This window comes from Pleurodeles waltl, chromosome 10 (genome assembly GCF_031143425.1).
Source record: "Pleurodeles waltl isolate 20211129_DDA chromosome 10, aPleWal1.hap1.20221129, whole genome shotgun sequence".
In the NCBI taxonomy this organism is placed as follows: Eukaryota; Metazoa; Chordata; class Amphibia; order Caudata; family Salamandridae; genus Pleurodeles; species Pleurodeles waltl.
Window position 1 is genome coordinate 466,825,639 of NC_090449.1, and position 15,500 is coordinate 466,841,138.

A 15,500-nucleotide genomic window follows, 5' to 3' on the forward strand; every position below is an offset into this window, starting at 1 on the left:
GGGAGTGACCACTCCCCTGTCCATCATCACACCAGGGGTGGTACCTAGAGCTCCTCCAGAGTGTCCCTGGGTTCTGCCATCTTGTTTTCAGGATGGTCAGGGAACTCCGGGAGCATCTGAGTGGCTAGTGTAAGCAGGTGATGTCAGAGACCCCTCCTGATAGGTCCATACCTGGTTAGGTGACCAATCCCCCTCTGAGGGCTATTTAGGGTGTCTCCTGTGGGTGTTTCCTCAGATTCGGTTTTGCAAGATTCTAGCAGGACTCCTCTGCAACATCTGCTTCATTGTCTACCATCGGATCAACCACGGAACTGCTCCAGGATCTCTACAACTGCAACAAAGTATGCAAGAAGGCTACTGCAACTCTGTAACTTCAGCTCCTGCAAGCAACTGCAACAGTTTCCAGGTCATGCACACTCCAAGGACTGCCTGTCTTCATCCTGCACCAGAAGGACCGAAGGAATCTCCCATGGAATGACGGAGTCACTTCCCTGCTTCAGCAGGCACCTCTCTGCAGCGACGACCGGTACTCTGGATCCCTCCCCTGACGCGCGTGGATCCTGGAACACAGATGGTGGACCGACGTGATCTAGACTGTCCCAAGATCCAACTTTCCAAATTTGGTGGAGGTAAGAGCTTACCTTCCCGATCCAGACAATACCCCTGTGCACCACCCGTCTTTCAGCTCCTAAGGCTTATGTGCGCATCTCCAAGGAATCCTTTGTGCACAGCATATTCCAGGTCCCCAGCACTCTATCCTGCGATGTTCCCTGGCGGCGTGGGATCCCTTTATATAGTGCTCCGATGACTGCGATTTGCAACTCCTTTTTTTCCCCGTGTCCTGGGACTCCTGTTGGTGCTGCCTGGTCCTCTGAGGGCTCTCTAAAGTGCTGAGAGCCCCCTCTGTCTCCTCAGTCCGAGCTGAGACCCCCAGATCCCTCCTGGGTCCAGGTAGCACTTTCTCCTGCCAAACGCGTCTTTTGCATGAGCCAAGGCTTGTTTGCAGAATCCAACAACGAAAACCAGCTTGCTTTCTTCTACTCGACGTGGAACATCTCTTGCCCCAAGCAGGAATCCGCAGCTGTCTTCTTTGTTGTATTTCTGACTTTTTCTTCCAACCAGGAGATTCCACTTTTGAAGCTTCATCCGGGTTAGCAGGGGCACCTGTTACTCCTAGACTCTTCAGCTGTTCTTGGACTTGGTCTCCCCTCTCCACAGGTCTTCAGGTCCAGGAATCCATTGTTGGTGTCTTGCAGTCTTGCTTTGTTTTTGCATAATTCTTTATCACGACTTCTAGTGTGTTCTGAGGAAACTTGCTGTACTTTACTCCTGTTTTCCTGGGCTCTGGGGTTGGATACTTTACTTACCTTTGGTGTTTTATTACACTCCCAGCATCCCTCTACACACTACTCTTGCCTAGGTGGGAAACCGACTTTCGCATTCCACTATTTTAGTCTATGGTTTGTGTTGCCCCTAGGCCCATTCTAGCCTATGGTGATTTTCACTATTTGCACTATTTTATGACTGTGTACTTACCTGATTTTGTTTACTAGTGTTTAGTTTGTATATAATACTTTACTCCTAAGGGAGTATAGGCTCTAAGATATTTTTGGCCCTGTGTCACTAAAATAAAGTACCTTTATTTTTGGTAACACTGAATATTGTCTTTCCTGTATGTGAGCACTGTGTGACTACAGTGGTATTGCAAGAGATTTGCATGTCTCCTAGTTCAGCATTGGCTGTTCTGCCTATAGCTACCTCTAGGCAGCCTGGCTTCTACACACTGCCTACATTTCATTTCACTAATAAACGATAACTGGACCTGGTATAAGGTGTAAGTACCTTAGGTACCCAATACAAACCAGGCCAGCCTCCTTCAGTTGGAATTTGAAGGTTCTTCCAGTTTTTGAAGGAACTTCTAAATGCAGAGTAGAATCCAAACCTTCCAAAACTATAAATGAGGCCCTTAGTCTTGGATTTGACAGGGACAAATCCCTGTTTGTTTACATGGTAGAGAACTACCAACAAAATGTTTGGGAATGCCCTCCAAACCACGAGTTTAATGTCCCCGCCACAGCGAATATCCCCAATCCTCCCTCTAACCATAAACCTGCAAGTGCAGAATTTTCACCATAGAAATAGATTTTTTACATTTTGTAGTGACCTTCATGAGAACAACATTCGATTTTGGCTCGCCTAATATTTGCAAATTGGTCTTGAAGGAGTTGGGGGACACAAGGATGCTGGAAAGATAACTCCAGGTGGGTTAGAGAGGTATTAGGAGGTAAAGGGCTCTACGGAAGCACAGAGAAGGGGGTGAGATATCGATGGTAAGAAATAAACTGAAATAAATAAAATATAGATTTAGGATGAGGATGGAAAATGGAAAGTGCAAGCCACTTGTGCCATATGATTAACTTTGCAAGGACCATGAGAACAGATGGATGGGGAAATAAGTGGACAGAAGGGAATATTTTTCAATATATCTTTAGCTAGGAGAATAGATGGGGTCTAATGGGGTGGGGTGTGAATTTTGTGTGTGAAATTCCCATATTTTATAGTATTCCATCATGTGCTCAAGGAACAAAGGTCGAGGCAGTTTGCTCTGTGACCCTTTTTTCCTGCCATTTGTAATTTGTGATCTATATGTGGTGTGATACCACCATCAGTGTAGTGGGGGGTGTAACTCGCTCTGTTCTCACATATCTCCCCTCTGCTTTGTTTCTCTTTCCCATCCTCCTCTGAGGTCCTTTTCTAGGTGGTGGCTGCATTGATCCCTTGGAGTGCCCTTGTTACTGGAGTGGCATGCCTTTTCCTCAGGGAGCTGCTGTGCAGCAGGACTGCAAGAACTGGTGAGTTGTGTTGTTATTTTAATTCACTGTTTTCAGGAAAAAAACTGCAGCACTTTTGCCTAACAGGTAAAAATTGTTGCTCACGAACTGCTTTGTTCATGTATATATTGTGGGTCTTCTTTGCAAATTTAGGCCCAGGAGAACCAAACTAACTGCCTGATTTGTGGGTAGATACATTGTTTTGCAAAGGAGGACCACCAACATTCCAGAGCTGTGATAAAAACCTGAAATAAGCATTTCTTAGGTTTGCCAGAGCAGCTGATTCAGACAGTTTTGTCGCCCACTTTAGCTCTACGGGCAAGTTTCCAAATGAGGGAATTTCGTCTGTTTCTCAGTTTGCTACACACTTCCACCCACCCACCTCTAGTGAGTATATCACTCCAGATGAGAGCTCAACTAGCAAGAAGGTTTAGTGAATTGGGTGCAGGCTGGAGGGCATGTGAACCCAAAAGTCACACTCCAGGCATCATGGGAGAGGCTGATTCCATGTCCAGTCCTCCTTCATATGAGCAATGTGAGACCTATGGTTCTTTGCCTTTGACGGGGGATGCATTCTGCATGGTTCCTGTCCTGCATTGGCCTGCAGTGGAGACACTAAATACCGGCCTAGGGTAAAAATGAAAACTGAGCCACACACAGCACTACAATTGAGCTGCATGGATCAAGAAAGGCTCATCCATAATATTGACCCACCAGAACAATGTTATCCATCACTACCATGTAACCAGAGGGAGGTGAGTACGCAGCACTGCCACTGAACGGTGGCACCATCTGTGTGCAGCAACATCACTGAGCCACAGAACAGTGTCACACACCTCTGCCACTAAGACACCATGCTGTGAGCATAAGGTACTACCATGAAGTGACATGGCTAATATATGCAGCACTATGATTGAGCCACTAGGTAGCTGATCAGGAGTGGCCCAGTAAAGAGTACATGGTAATAACCGATGCATTATTATCATTACTGTATGGCAGTGGTTCCCAAACTGTGCGCCGCGGCTCCTTGGTGCGCCGTCAAAATTAGCCAGGGGCGCCGCACACAGTCTGGAAACCACTCGGAGGTGCTTTTAATCGGTAGCTTTTCACCGTGGTTTTGGAAACAAAACCCCCTGCATTAATTATTGTGACCAGCGGAGGGCGCCAGAGTACCATTAATAATATCCCTATGACAAAAGAAAAGAAATAGTTTAAAATAAATGGTTTTCAGGAACCTGAACGAGAGAATAAAGAAGTCAAACTGTAAATAGTGTAGGTACAGGTACAGGCTGGGATTACGTTCCCCCACCCGCCAAAAAAAAGTAACATAATGGGGAGCCGTGGCCAACACGGCCAATAGGTCAAAGGAGCCGGGGATCGAAAAAGTTTGGGAACCACTGCTGTATGGTATTCCCACCTCTCTATGAGGCCATTCAAAGAATTGCAGCTAGAATGGTGAATACCATGCTGAAGTCGATGTTTCTGTGCAGGTGCGTGCATGATATTCCCCACTATCAGAAGGACTTTCATACGAACATTTTGCTCTGTCACGTAATCCTGATTTGCTGGTGACTCCTACTGTCGCCTGTATCGAGATCACCTGCTGACTCGTGCTAGTCCCATAGGCTGTCAGCACACAGCACCATTATCTAGTCACGTGACTAATACAAACAGCATTGCCATCGAACAAAAAGACAGCAGCACACAATAGTGCCACCTGGCAATGGGACCAGAATCAGACTATGGCCCTCATTATGACCCTGTCGGTCAGCGGTAATATGGTGGAAAGTACTGCCAACAGGCTGGCGGTACTTTCCACCATATTATGAAATTGACGGTTTGGCTGAAGCCAAACCACCAATATACCACACCAACCGCCACAGCGGTAACGGGCGCCAGGCTGGAGATATCCAGCCCGGTGGCCGTCACTATACCGCCTGTGGGATAATGACCCTGCCTACCGCCATGGTTTTCGTGGCTTCATTACCGCCACGAAAACCATGGCGGTAGGCACTGTCAGTGACAGGGAATCCCTTTCTTGTCCCTATAGAGGTCTTCCCCACCCCACTCCCCAGATTCCCCCCACCTCCTTTTCCTCTCCTGAACCCCCGCTTCATTCACACCCCTCCCTTCACACACGCATACACACACCCATTCACACATTCATCCACGCATGCATACATCCATTCACACACACATCTGCTCATACTTTCATACATACATGCAGACACGCATTCACAGAACACAACATACACACATTCACACATCCATACATGCACACACATTCCACACGAAACACACACCTGCATACACGCACGCACAAACATTCAAACCCCCCCCCCACACACACACACACACACAAGACCCCCCACATCCCTCCCCTGTCGGAGCACCTCTTACCTGTGTTCAGGGGGTCCTCCAGCAGGAGACGGGACAGGGCGCTGCTGCCAGCAGCACCGTCCACCAGCAGAACACCGCCAGACCGTATTATTTCTCATAATACGGCTGGCGGCGGTCTACTGCCGTGGGGCTGCTGCTGGCAGCAGCGCCACCCTACCACCATCCGCCGGCATGGCCACAGCCGGATTTCTGCCATCCTTCTGGTGGAAATCCACCTGTGGTCATAATACGGCGGACAGCTGGTAGCCGCAACGGCGGTCTTTTGGCAGCCATCGCCGCAGCTGTAGGCAGTTTTTACCGCCAATATCATAATGAGGGCCTATATGACTACTGAGCGAAAAGACAGTGTCATATATATCACTATCACTAAAATACTCTCCTGCCAGCAAAAACACTTAAATGACACCACAAAACCATTGCTACTGTGCAGAAAGCAAATAGCATTACCATTTAATAATGGGGCCCGCATCTAAACAAGAATCAACAATTTACTGAACCAACAATAAACATGAAGGTGAGTCATAGGATTATCTGTGACCTTCAGCATTATCTGTGGGCCAGTAGTACACAGCGTGTTTATTAAACCAGAAAAAACTAAAGGCAAGGTGATTTTTTTACCAATGATAGTGCCGTAAGAAAGCACCCCGAGCAGCGTGTGTCATATAAATACATTGATGTTATATGCCAGAATATCGAGTCCTACATATCGTGCTACAAACATTTCGTAGCCAGAATATTGACTAAATACTGCAAAACAATACAAAATATTGTGAAAGTAAAAAATGGTTTACTATACTTAACTCCACGTATGTGGAGTTAAGAATACTAAATCTATACTACCTGTATACCCATACCTTCATAGTATTTTGATAGTTGACATTCTGTTATATTTTTGTGGAACATTATATTTTTGTGGTGAGTATTCTGACATATATTGTATCACACATACTCATGTACACGGCTTAGGCCCATTTTAAAATATTTTTTTATTAGTCAGTCCTTAGATGATCAGAAATATTCTAATGACTGTATAACAAAGGTGTGGGCTTATGGGAAGTAATTTACCCCAGTAACAGGTCCAGCTGGAGGCAGACTGAATGGGACTGGTCCTCCATACTTCCTGTCAGTGCATATGTGCCAACGAAGTATTTCATTGACTCTTCCAAAATGAGCCTAGCAGTAATTTTTGGGATGTTTACTTCCGTGTGCTGTATTGATGCAGATGAGCCACAGGATTCAGACTCCCAAATGAATATGTTTTTCCATTTTTTCCAGTACTTGCGAGGGGGGCCATTGGCAGTGTGGTTCTGAAGTATGCGGGCCACCATCCCAATGCCAAAATTATGAGTTTTCCTGCCTTAGTACAGGCAGCTGTATCCCTGGCGCTTGGGTCTGCGACAATGAAGATGATTGTGGCGATGGTTCGGACGAGGTCTGCCTCTTCACCTGTGCTCCCCACGAGTACCGCTGCTCCAACGGTCAGTGTGTGCTCAAGGGTTTTCGCTGTGATGGAACCACTGACTGCCTGGACCACTCTGATGAATGGAACTGCCCAGCGTCTTCATGCACGGACAACGAGTTTAGGTGTGCCAATGGGCGCTGCATCCCACAAGCTCATGTGTGCGACGGCGACCTAGATTGTGGCTTTGCTGATGATTCGGATGAGGCAGGCAAGTTGTACCAACTGATTCTGACATAACTATGCAGAGGTAATTTTGAACAAGAGTTGATGGAAGTCTTGGGGAGTGAAGTTAGATAAGAGTCGCTAAGACACTGTAACTTTCAGGTTGATAAGATTAATTTAGTCCAAGCCACAGGTCATATGGTCTGGCATCGCAGAGGCCTGTCGCCTGAACCCCTCGCCCCATTCAGTCCCCACAAAACCCTAGCCTCCCCTCACCCTCTAGGTCACACCCAGCATGGCATTACTTCACCTTTAATGACAACAACTCTTGGGATTGGGAGTCGTGAACTCCCAGCCGTATTTTATTTAAATAAAACAAAATTCAATCAACAAAAACTTTTACGCAATAACCCCTATATTTACATTTACATTTTCAAGAAGCCTAGCCTTAACAAAGTCTGCTAATACAACTGAATTCCTGCCACTGACTAAACCAGTTCCTGCAAATCGAAATTACAAAAATATAAATCACTGCGGGGGAGATCATGACTGACTAGTCAGTCACCCGTTCCCCACCACTCCGGCTATAAGGCCCTCAAGGGGTAGAATCTCCATATGGGATTGCTTCATCCCCTCTTCAAAACACTTCATTGCATGTAAACCATGTGGAGGGGGCCCGCCTGCCTGCCAGGATACCTACCTCAGGGACCCTCTCCACCCAGAGACCCTTGGGCTCTACCCCCCCAGGGGCCACAGCTGCTAGCTTCAAACCTCTGCACGGGTGGTTGGCCCTAGAGACCAGATGCCAGCGACTGCTCGCAACCCCGTGCCCCTTGTCATTCTCACTTCCCACCAGCACCCCTGGAGGGTCGAATTACCTTGCCGCCCTGCTGAGGTAAGGAAAAAGGCAAATAATTGTCTCCCTAGTCGTGATCTCACCTCGCCAACCAAAACCGCATAAGATACGACAAAGAAACTTTCACGTCGAACGCATCCATGCTGTAGAGAGAAAATGTTAGTAGTTATCACATCAACATAAACAAAACTTCCGGAAGCACCACACACACAAAATAGGTACCATCTGAAACAAAATATAACATATGCAAGGCCAAGTATATGCCATGGGGGGAGGTGGGTGAGTGAATTTAACATCCTTGTCCACAGAGCGCACTGGAACTGGAGGACTCTGGCAGTGAGCGACGTTAAAAGACCTGCTCATCGCCCACTCCCTCCTTTTTAAACTGGGTGAGTGACTGGGTGCGTCATCACGATGCGCCACCCGGAAGCACCAAAGTGGGGCCCCTACAACAAATCAGAGTAAAAAAGCGGCGGGGTCGGGGCGCAATGTGCCCCCCGCCGCCCAGTTCCTGCCCAGCGCGCCAGCATAATTGAGGCCCCCATGATGGGTGAGGGCCCCTTCCATATGGTCTGGCATTGCCGAGGCCTGTCACCTGAACCCCTAGTCCCATTCAGTCCCCACAAGATCCCGGCCTCCCCTCACCCTCTAGGTCACACCCAGCATGGCATTACTTCACCTTTAAGGACAACAACTCTTGGGATTAGGAGTTGTGAACTCCCGGCAGTATTTTCTTTAAATAAAACAAAATTCAATTAACAAACACTTTTACGCAGTAACCCCCATATTATTTATACAGTATTTACATTTTCAAGATGCCTAGCCTTAACAAAGTCCACTAATACATCTGAATTCCTGCCACTGACTAAACCAGATCCTGCGCATCGAAAATACAAAATTATCAATGACTGTGGATAAGATCATGACTGACCAGCCAGTCACCCGTTCCCTACCCCTCCGGATATAAGGCCCCCCAGGGGTTGAATCTCCATATGGAATTGCTTCATCCCCCCCTCCAAACACAGACTCTCAGGCTCTACCCCGCCGTCCTGCTGAGGTAAAGAAAAAGGCACCTAATTATCCCCCCAGTCATGATCCCACTCCGTCACAGGCCAGCATAGTAGACCAACTATCTGGCCCTCCACCTGCAGTCGATCCTCTAATGTAGACGATGGACCAACCATGCCAAAAAATCCTCAAGGAACATGTAATTTCCCACCCTAGTAAGGTGCACCCCATCCCGGAGAAAGAAACACTCCCCCTGTATGCGTCTGTGTGGGATGACGGCCAACTTCGGTGATCTGAACAACCTGGAGAGCTTATTACTGACTCTCGGAACAGAGTCATTGAGTGCTTTTACTGAGAGACCACCTTTCCAATGCAGACAGGGGATGATGTTTGTCCATACAAGCGCCACCTGTGGAATTTTTTTGGCCAGCCAGCTAAATTCAGAGACCATTAGTTAAAAAAGACCCAGGGGAACCAAGTAATTCGCCCCAAGATGCATTATGATGACGTCTGGTTGAAGGGAGTCCCGTGGGATCATAAAGTCCAAAAGAAATCTCAGCTGTGAGAGGCAGTGCTCTCCTCTCCCCCAAAAAGATAAACTGAATCAGTATTGCGCTGTGCTGGGCTGCGCGTGATGCAACACCACTCTTCACATACCACTTGGCAGCACGTCGAACATAAGAATAGCTGATGACCCACACCTCCGCGAACATAGGTGCTCCTGCGAGAACCAGGAACCTCTGGACCTCTATAGGACAAAACATGACAGAAGGAAGGTGTAAACAACCAGTATTTATAGCATATGCAACCTCACATACCTCTTGTAGCAGTCAGAGGACCATCTGCCCATTTTTTGCACAGCTGTACCTGACAAACCCAGCACCACTGTTGCTGTTGCTGCCCCGATCCTGAATGAATAAGTCCCAAATTCGGAAGCGTGAAAGCCTCCTGTCCCCAAACTGCGATTGAGTACCTGTGTAAACTGGTACCTAGTTAATGGTGAGCTGTCAGCATGCACCAAGATGGTATTTGGCAGCCCAGTAGGGTGCAAAGCTAGGAACCCCTCCAAATTAGAAACTGGAGAGCACATATTGCTTGGGCCCTACGCAGCAGTACATGGTTACTCTTCCCCTCCATTTTTGAATTAGGGATATTGATCACCAAGGACCCAGACCTGGTAGCCAGTGAAGGTCCACCATTTGCAATCCCCCCGTTATATCCTTCTTGTTGCTGGCCACCAGTTCACCCAATATGAAAGCCCCATAGAAGGCTAACGTAAACGCCGCCTTAAATAGTGCGATCTCCCACGGGGATGTACAGATCCACTCAAGGACACCCAAAATATTACCTACCTTCCCTATGTCAATGGGTTACCTAGTATCAGACTTGTCCCCTTGTAAGCGCTGCCAGCCCAAATGGCCCTCCTTACCACAAAAGATTTTGTGCCATCCTGCACCCCTTGAAACTGGGCAAAAAAATAAATATTGGGTGCGTGGCACCTAACACATGCAACCGACCTTCCGCTTTCCCTTAAGTCTTCCAGGAAAGCCAAAACTGATGAAGCGTCTGCCCAAGAGGGCCCCCCCATGACCCAGAAAATTAAGATATGTTGCAACAGCCCTCTCATAACCTTTTTTGTCTTTGGTGCTATGCTGGCTGCCATGAGGCCTGATAGTCTTGGGCACCAATCCACCAAAGATGGTCTGGGAAAGGCGTTGAGCGTTCCTCCACCTGCGTGTGGTGGAACCTGAACACCTGCATCTTAAATTTGGAGAGGGCATCAGCAGCATTGTTTAAGACACCAGGCACATGTTTCGCTCTAAAATTGATGTTCAATTTGAGACACAGTAAAACAATCATTTTCAAGACTCTCAAAATCATTTTACACATGGCAGACTGTTGATTTATGCACTCAACCACCGACATATTGTCAGACCAAAAAATCACTGACTGATTGCGGAAACTATCTGGCCAAATTGATAATTGCACTAGAATAGAGAATAACTCTAGGAGACCAATGTTAGTCACCAGTCCAGATTCCACCTAGTCTGCAGGCCACCTCTGTGCACACCATGCCGAGCCAAATATGGCACCAAAACCCTCACTGCCTGCTGCTTCTGCAAAGAGGCCAAGCTCCTTACTGGACCTTGGTGGGCTTGGCCAAATGACCGTCCCATTAAAGTTGCATAGGAAAGCTTCCCAAATCCTCATGTCCTGCTTAACCTCATTGAAGAGCCTTGTTGATGGTGTTTGACCTTCAGGCCCAACATGGCTTGTGCAATGGGGATGATACGCAGGGCAAAATTAAACTTCCCCGCCAGGCACTGCAATTGATGGAGAGTAACTTTCTTTGTGCTCACACAGGATTGGAGTGGTTGGGAGAAGGCAGATACTTTGTCTCCCGGCAGCCTGGACACCCCTGCAACAGAATCCAATTAAATTCCCAAAAATTCCATTGTGGTGCAGGGACCTACAGTTTTGTCCTGCACAATAGGAACCCCGAGTTCACCCATCAGACTCTAAAAGACATCCAATGCATCCGCACACTGGTCCGACCCCGGGGGACCCAGGAATAGTAAATCATCTAAGTAATGCATCACCGACTGATGCCGTGCTTTGCGTCTGAAGGCCCACTCCAGGGAGGTGCTAACATTTTTCAAAACGGAAACACAACACTGCACAGCCCATAGGCATGCACTTGTCAAAGTAATACTTCCCCTCAAACTAAAAACCCAATAGATGAAAATTATTCGGGTGGACCGGTAGCAACCTAAAGGTGGATTCAATGTCTGATTTAGCCATTATTGCCCTTGGCCTCATCTCCCGCAGCATCTGAATTGCCTGATCCAAAGAAGCATACTTGACTGAACAGAGAGCCCCATCTATCGCATCATTCACGGATTCACCTTTGGGTGTCAACAGGTTGTAGATCAATCTGTACTCTCCTGGTTGCTTCTTAGGGACCACCCCCAAAGGGGAGCAAACTAAATCCTGCATTGGTGCCCTAGCAAATGGACCCACTATACGCCCCAAGCTTAATTCTTTGAGAATCTTTGTTCTAGCCACCTCTAGGTTGGCTCTCAAGGAGAGCTGGTTCTTACAGTGTGGGGATCCTGAATAGCCTTGATCTGGTATCCTGAAACCATATCTAAACCCCTCAAACAAATCCCATGCGGAAGACTGATTAGGGTATAAATTGAGCCATGGGACTATAACCAGTAGCTGAACCGGAGAATGTGCATAAGCCAATAACTGAGGAGAGTGAGCCTTGCTGCAAATCAAGTCACTAATTTAAAATCTTGCTGAGTCAGGAGAGTGGCACTTGCTGCAGACTGCATGACAAATGACAACTCCACTCAAGTCCCTATTCTTCTTTCTTTTCCCCCTTATCTCGTGATTTTTTAAAACACTTAAACTCAGGGTGGGAGGACTGTCCGCAGAAGGAGCAGCAATGTTTAAAACGGCAGGTTCCCGCAGGCCGGGTGCACATGCATCTGTTGAAATCCCAGCAAGCCCCTTTCCTCACACTACTCCCGCCTGATGAGCTCACAGCAAATCCTGAACTTGGCTGAAAGGCCTTCACCCCATTCCTTTGAGGCAGGTTTGTGTACCGCAGCCATGCGGTTGTCAATCTAGTCCCAACCCAGACTAGGTTTATTAGCCTTGATCCTTCTAAACTCCTTATCATACTCTTTCCAAGCAGTACCCCCATACTCATCATGAGCACCGACAATCCTATTCTGATAACAGGCTGCAATGATGGCCTGGAAAGTTGAGAAGGCCCTCACCCAATTCTTCTGTGACTCCTCTACCCTCCTGTTGTGAGGCCAATATCCACACTCCCATGAGTGTGCACACTCCTTACAACGCTTAACCTCATCCTTTTCCGACTTGTCAACCAATGGATCAAAAATGTCAATGTAAGCACCCTTCCAAATCTTTTCCTTAACCTCCATTGGCACATGCAACCCCAGACGCGCATGCTCAGAACGGATATCACCAAGATCCAAGAGGGGGGGCAAGTGATGCGTACCTGAATCCACCGTTGTCTGAATAGACGAGGATGCCACAGAAGAGCTTGCCTCTGCTGACGCCTTGGCTGGGTGTTGTGCATCTAAGGCTGGCACCGGTGTGGCCACGCAGGCCAATGTTGGTGTGTTGGCCTCTTTCACACAATCACTGCTCGCTTCCCCCACCACCCCACTGAGAGACTCTTGGCTGCCTTTTGAGGTGTTAAGATGGGAAACCAAGCACTGTGCCTTCTCCATAACTTCTTCCCCCCACACCAGCCAAGGGGCCACTAACTAAAAATGAGGACAGCAGTCCCACCTCCGACATCCATGGTAATATGGATGCCAAATGTCCAACCACATCCTGTTGCCTTACGCTCCGTTACTGGTTACAACTGTGGACACTACCGGCAAACTACTCGCGGTTGGCACCGCCACCTCCCCGGGTGCTTTCAGAATAGGGACCTGGCCCGCTCCCACCACATCCTGTGCCATAGCACTGGCGAGAGGGTCCGCTACCACAGACACTGCAGGCTGACCTTATGGGGTCCTGGGTGCTGCCAAACTATCTGGGATTACACCAACCTGTACTGGGAATGACTGACCTGGCTCTATCAATTCCAGCCTGGCCCCTCTGCTTTTCTTTTGTCCCCAAACCTCTTTTGGGACAGGGGATGTGCCTCCATAGGAGGCACACCTGCCCGTCTTGGCCTTACTGGCCAGTCCCTGGAGATGGCAGGCTGAGCCCTCAATGGCGCTATGGGTTGGTCCATACCGTCCATTTAAAGCATCAATGCGTCAAGCAATTCCTCTGTACACGAACGGTTTTCCCCTCTATTTTCACTAGCCACCATGACACAAGGCAACTGATTTAAAAGGCACCAAAATCCCCAACCACAAACCTTCACTAGTAAGTATCCTACACAACAAATGCACAAAATGTATCTAAAGGGCAGCCTAAAGTTAGACTAAGGGTAGAGATTCCCCAACCAAAGCAATGTAAACCGCAATTAGACTATCAAGATATTAACAATGCTTGCACAAAACCCCCTCTCACCCCCGTGTGACCTCACCTGCAGCACCAGGGCCCCCATTGGAGCCGCCACCGAGATATGCTCAGGTTGGGTGAGCTAGGCTGTAACCCATACGGCTCCCAGTGAGGCATGAGCTGGGCTGCTTAAGATAATTGCAGAGTGTGCGAGTGGAGCGTCACTGTTAAACTCATTTGATCAGCTAATGCTCCCTACATCGATCGCCCTGCAAAATAAACAAAGAAAAAGGGGAGAGAGAAAAAGAAAAGGCGCTCCTCTTAGGGAAACCTCCCTGTCCACGGAGCACACTGGAACTGGAGGACTCGGGCAGCTGGAGGCGTAAAAACACCCGTTCACTGCCCACTCCCTCCCTTTTTAACTGGGCGAGTGACTGGGCGCGAAATCATGACGTGCGACCCAGAAACGCCTAAGTGCTTCTGGGCTGTGCGGCCCCAACCGCCAATCAGAGTAAAAATGCGGTGGGGTTAGGGACACGATACACCCCTCTCCCCAGTGCCCAATTCCTGCTTGGCGCACCAGCATATTGGGAGCCCCCACGATGGGGGAGGGCCCCTTCCAAATTTGTCACTATAGGACCACCAAAGGATTTCAGGCAAGAGAACGCCTTTAAGCCAGTCCAGTAGTAAATGACCCAAAGACACAAAGCTAGAAACACATAAGCTAAGCCTACAATAACCACATGATTCCGAGCTTCAAGAAAATCATGAGGAAGACTTAGACAAGCATACAATTTAAAAATCCAAAGAAAAGCTGGAACAGTCCTACAATTACCAACAAACATCAGATGCAAAAATAATACATGAAGTCACCTCTGAATGAACTCCTCATGCCAGCTGTAAAGAAGCATCCATGTCATTCTCCTCAGTAGCACCAACGAATATCCGATCTAACAGAAAAGATGTCTATACATTATGGGGCAGATTTACAAGAAAGTGGCACATCGGTCCCGATGCACCACTTTTCTTGTGTCCCCCTACTGCCACCCAACAACACCATGGTTACAACGCATTTATAATACAGCGCCCCATGGTAGTCATTAGCGTTAAAATCTTTGATGCAATTTGGTGCTTTGCTGCACTAGTGTCAAAAATATTGACACTAGTGCAGCAAAGCACAGGGAGACCCATGAGTAACTACGGGTTCCTCATTGGAACACCTGCCTTTGGCAGGCGTTACAAATGATGGAAAAAATGGTGCAGTGAAATGTAAATTTAACTGTGCCATTTTTTTGGGCCTCCCTCTGTGGGAATGCCCACCTTGCATACATTATGCCTGGTGCAAGGGGCTTGTAAATATGCCCCTACATACCTTATTCCAGATATGAATACCCGCTGCAAGAGGCCTAGAGTAACCACCTGACCAAGAGGTGGCCAGCCTCAGAACGGCCGTTTTATACCACATTTGAAGCATGAGATAATCTACCCCTAGTTTTATGGTCACCATAAATAAAACATAATTTAATATTTCTGCAAGCCCAGGAGTAACCAGCTAATGGTAGGTATAAAGCAAGAGATGAGCGAGCCTCAGAATGACTACCACTGATTAGACAGGCCACATAATTCACACTCCATTGGGAAGGTGAGCACCTCTATAGAAAATATCCTAATCTCTGTTGGTGACACTGTTATCACATTTTTCAACAGAGGGACATAAGAGATGATTTGATAGGGGCGGCGAGCAAGAGGTGACCGAGTTTCAGAATTATCACAAAGGACAAGC

At 47.8% G+C, this 15,500-nt stretch overlaps 1 protein-coding gene across 1 annotated transcript in view; it reads left to right on the forward strand.

The window, feature by feature from the left end:
• LOC138261625 (SCO-spondin-like) overlaps positions 1–15,500 on the forward strand; it is a 1,514,343-nt gene that overhangs the window by 249,791 nt on the left and 1,249,052 nt on the right. Inside the window, exons 27-28 of the mRNA XM_069210750.1 lie at positions 2,759–2,852; positions 6,507–6,901. Coding sequence (XP_069066851.1) covers positions 2,759–2,852; positions 6,507–6,901 — 489 coding nt within the window. The remainder of the gene's footprint in view (positions 1–2,758; positions 2,853–6,506; positions 6,902–15,500) is intronic.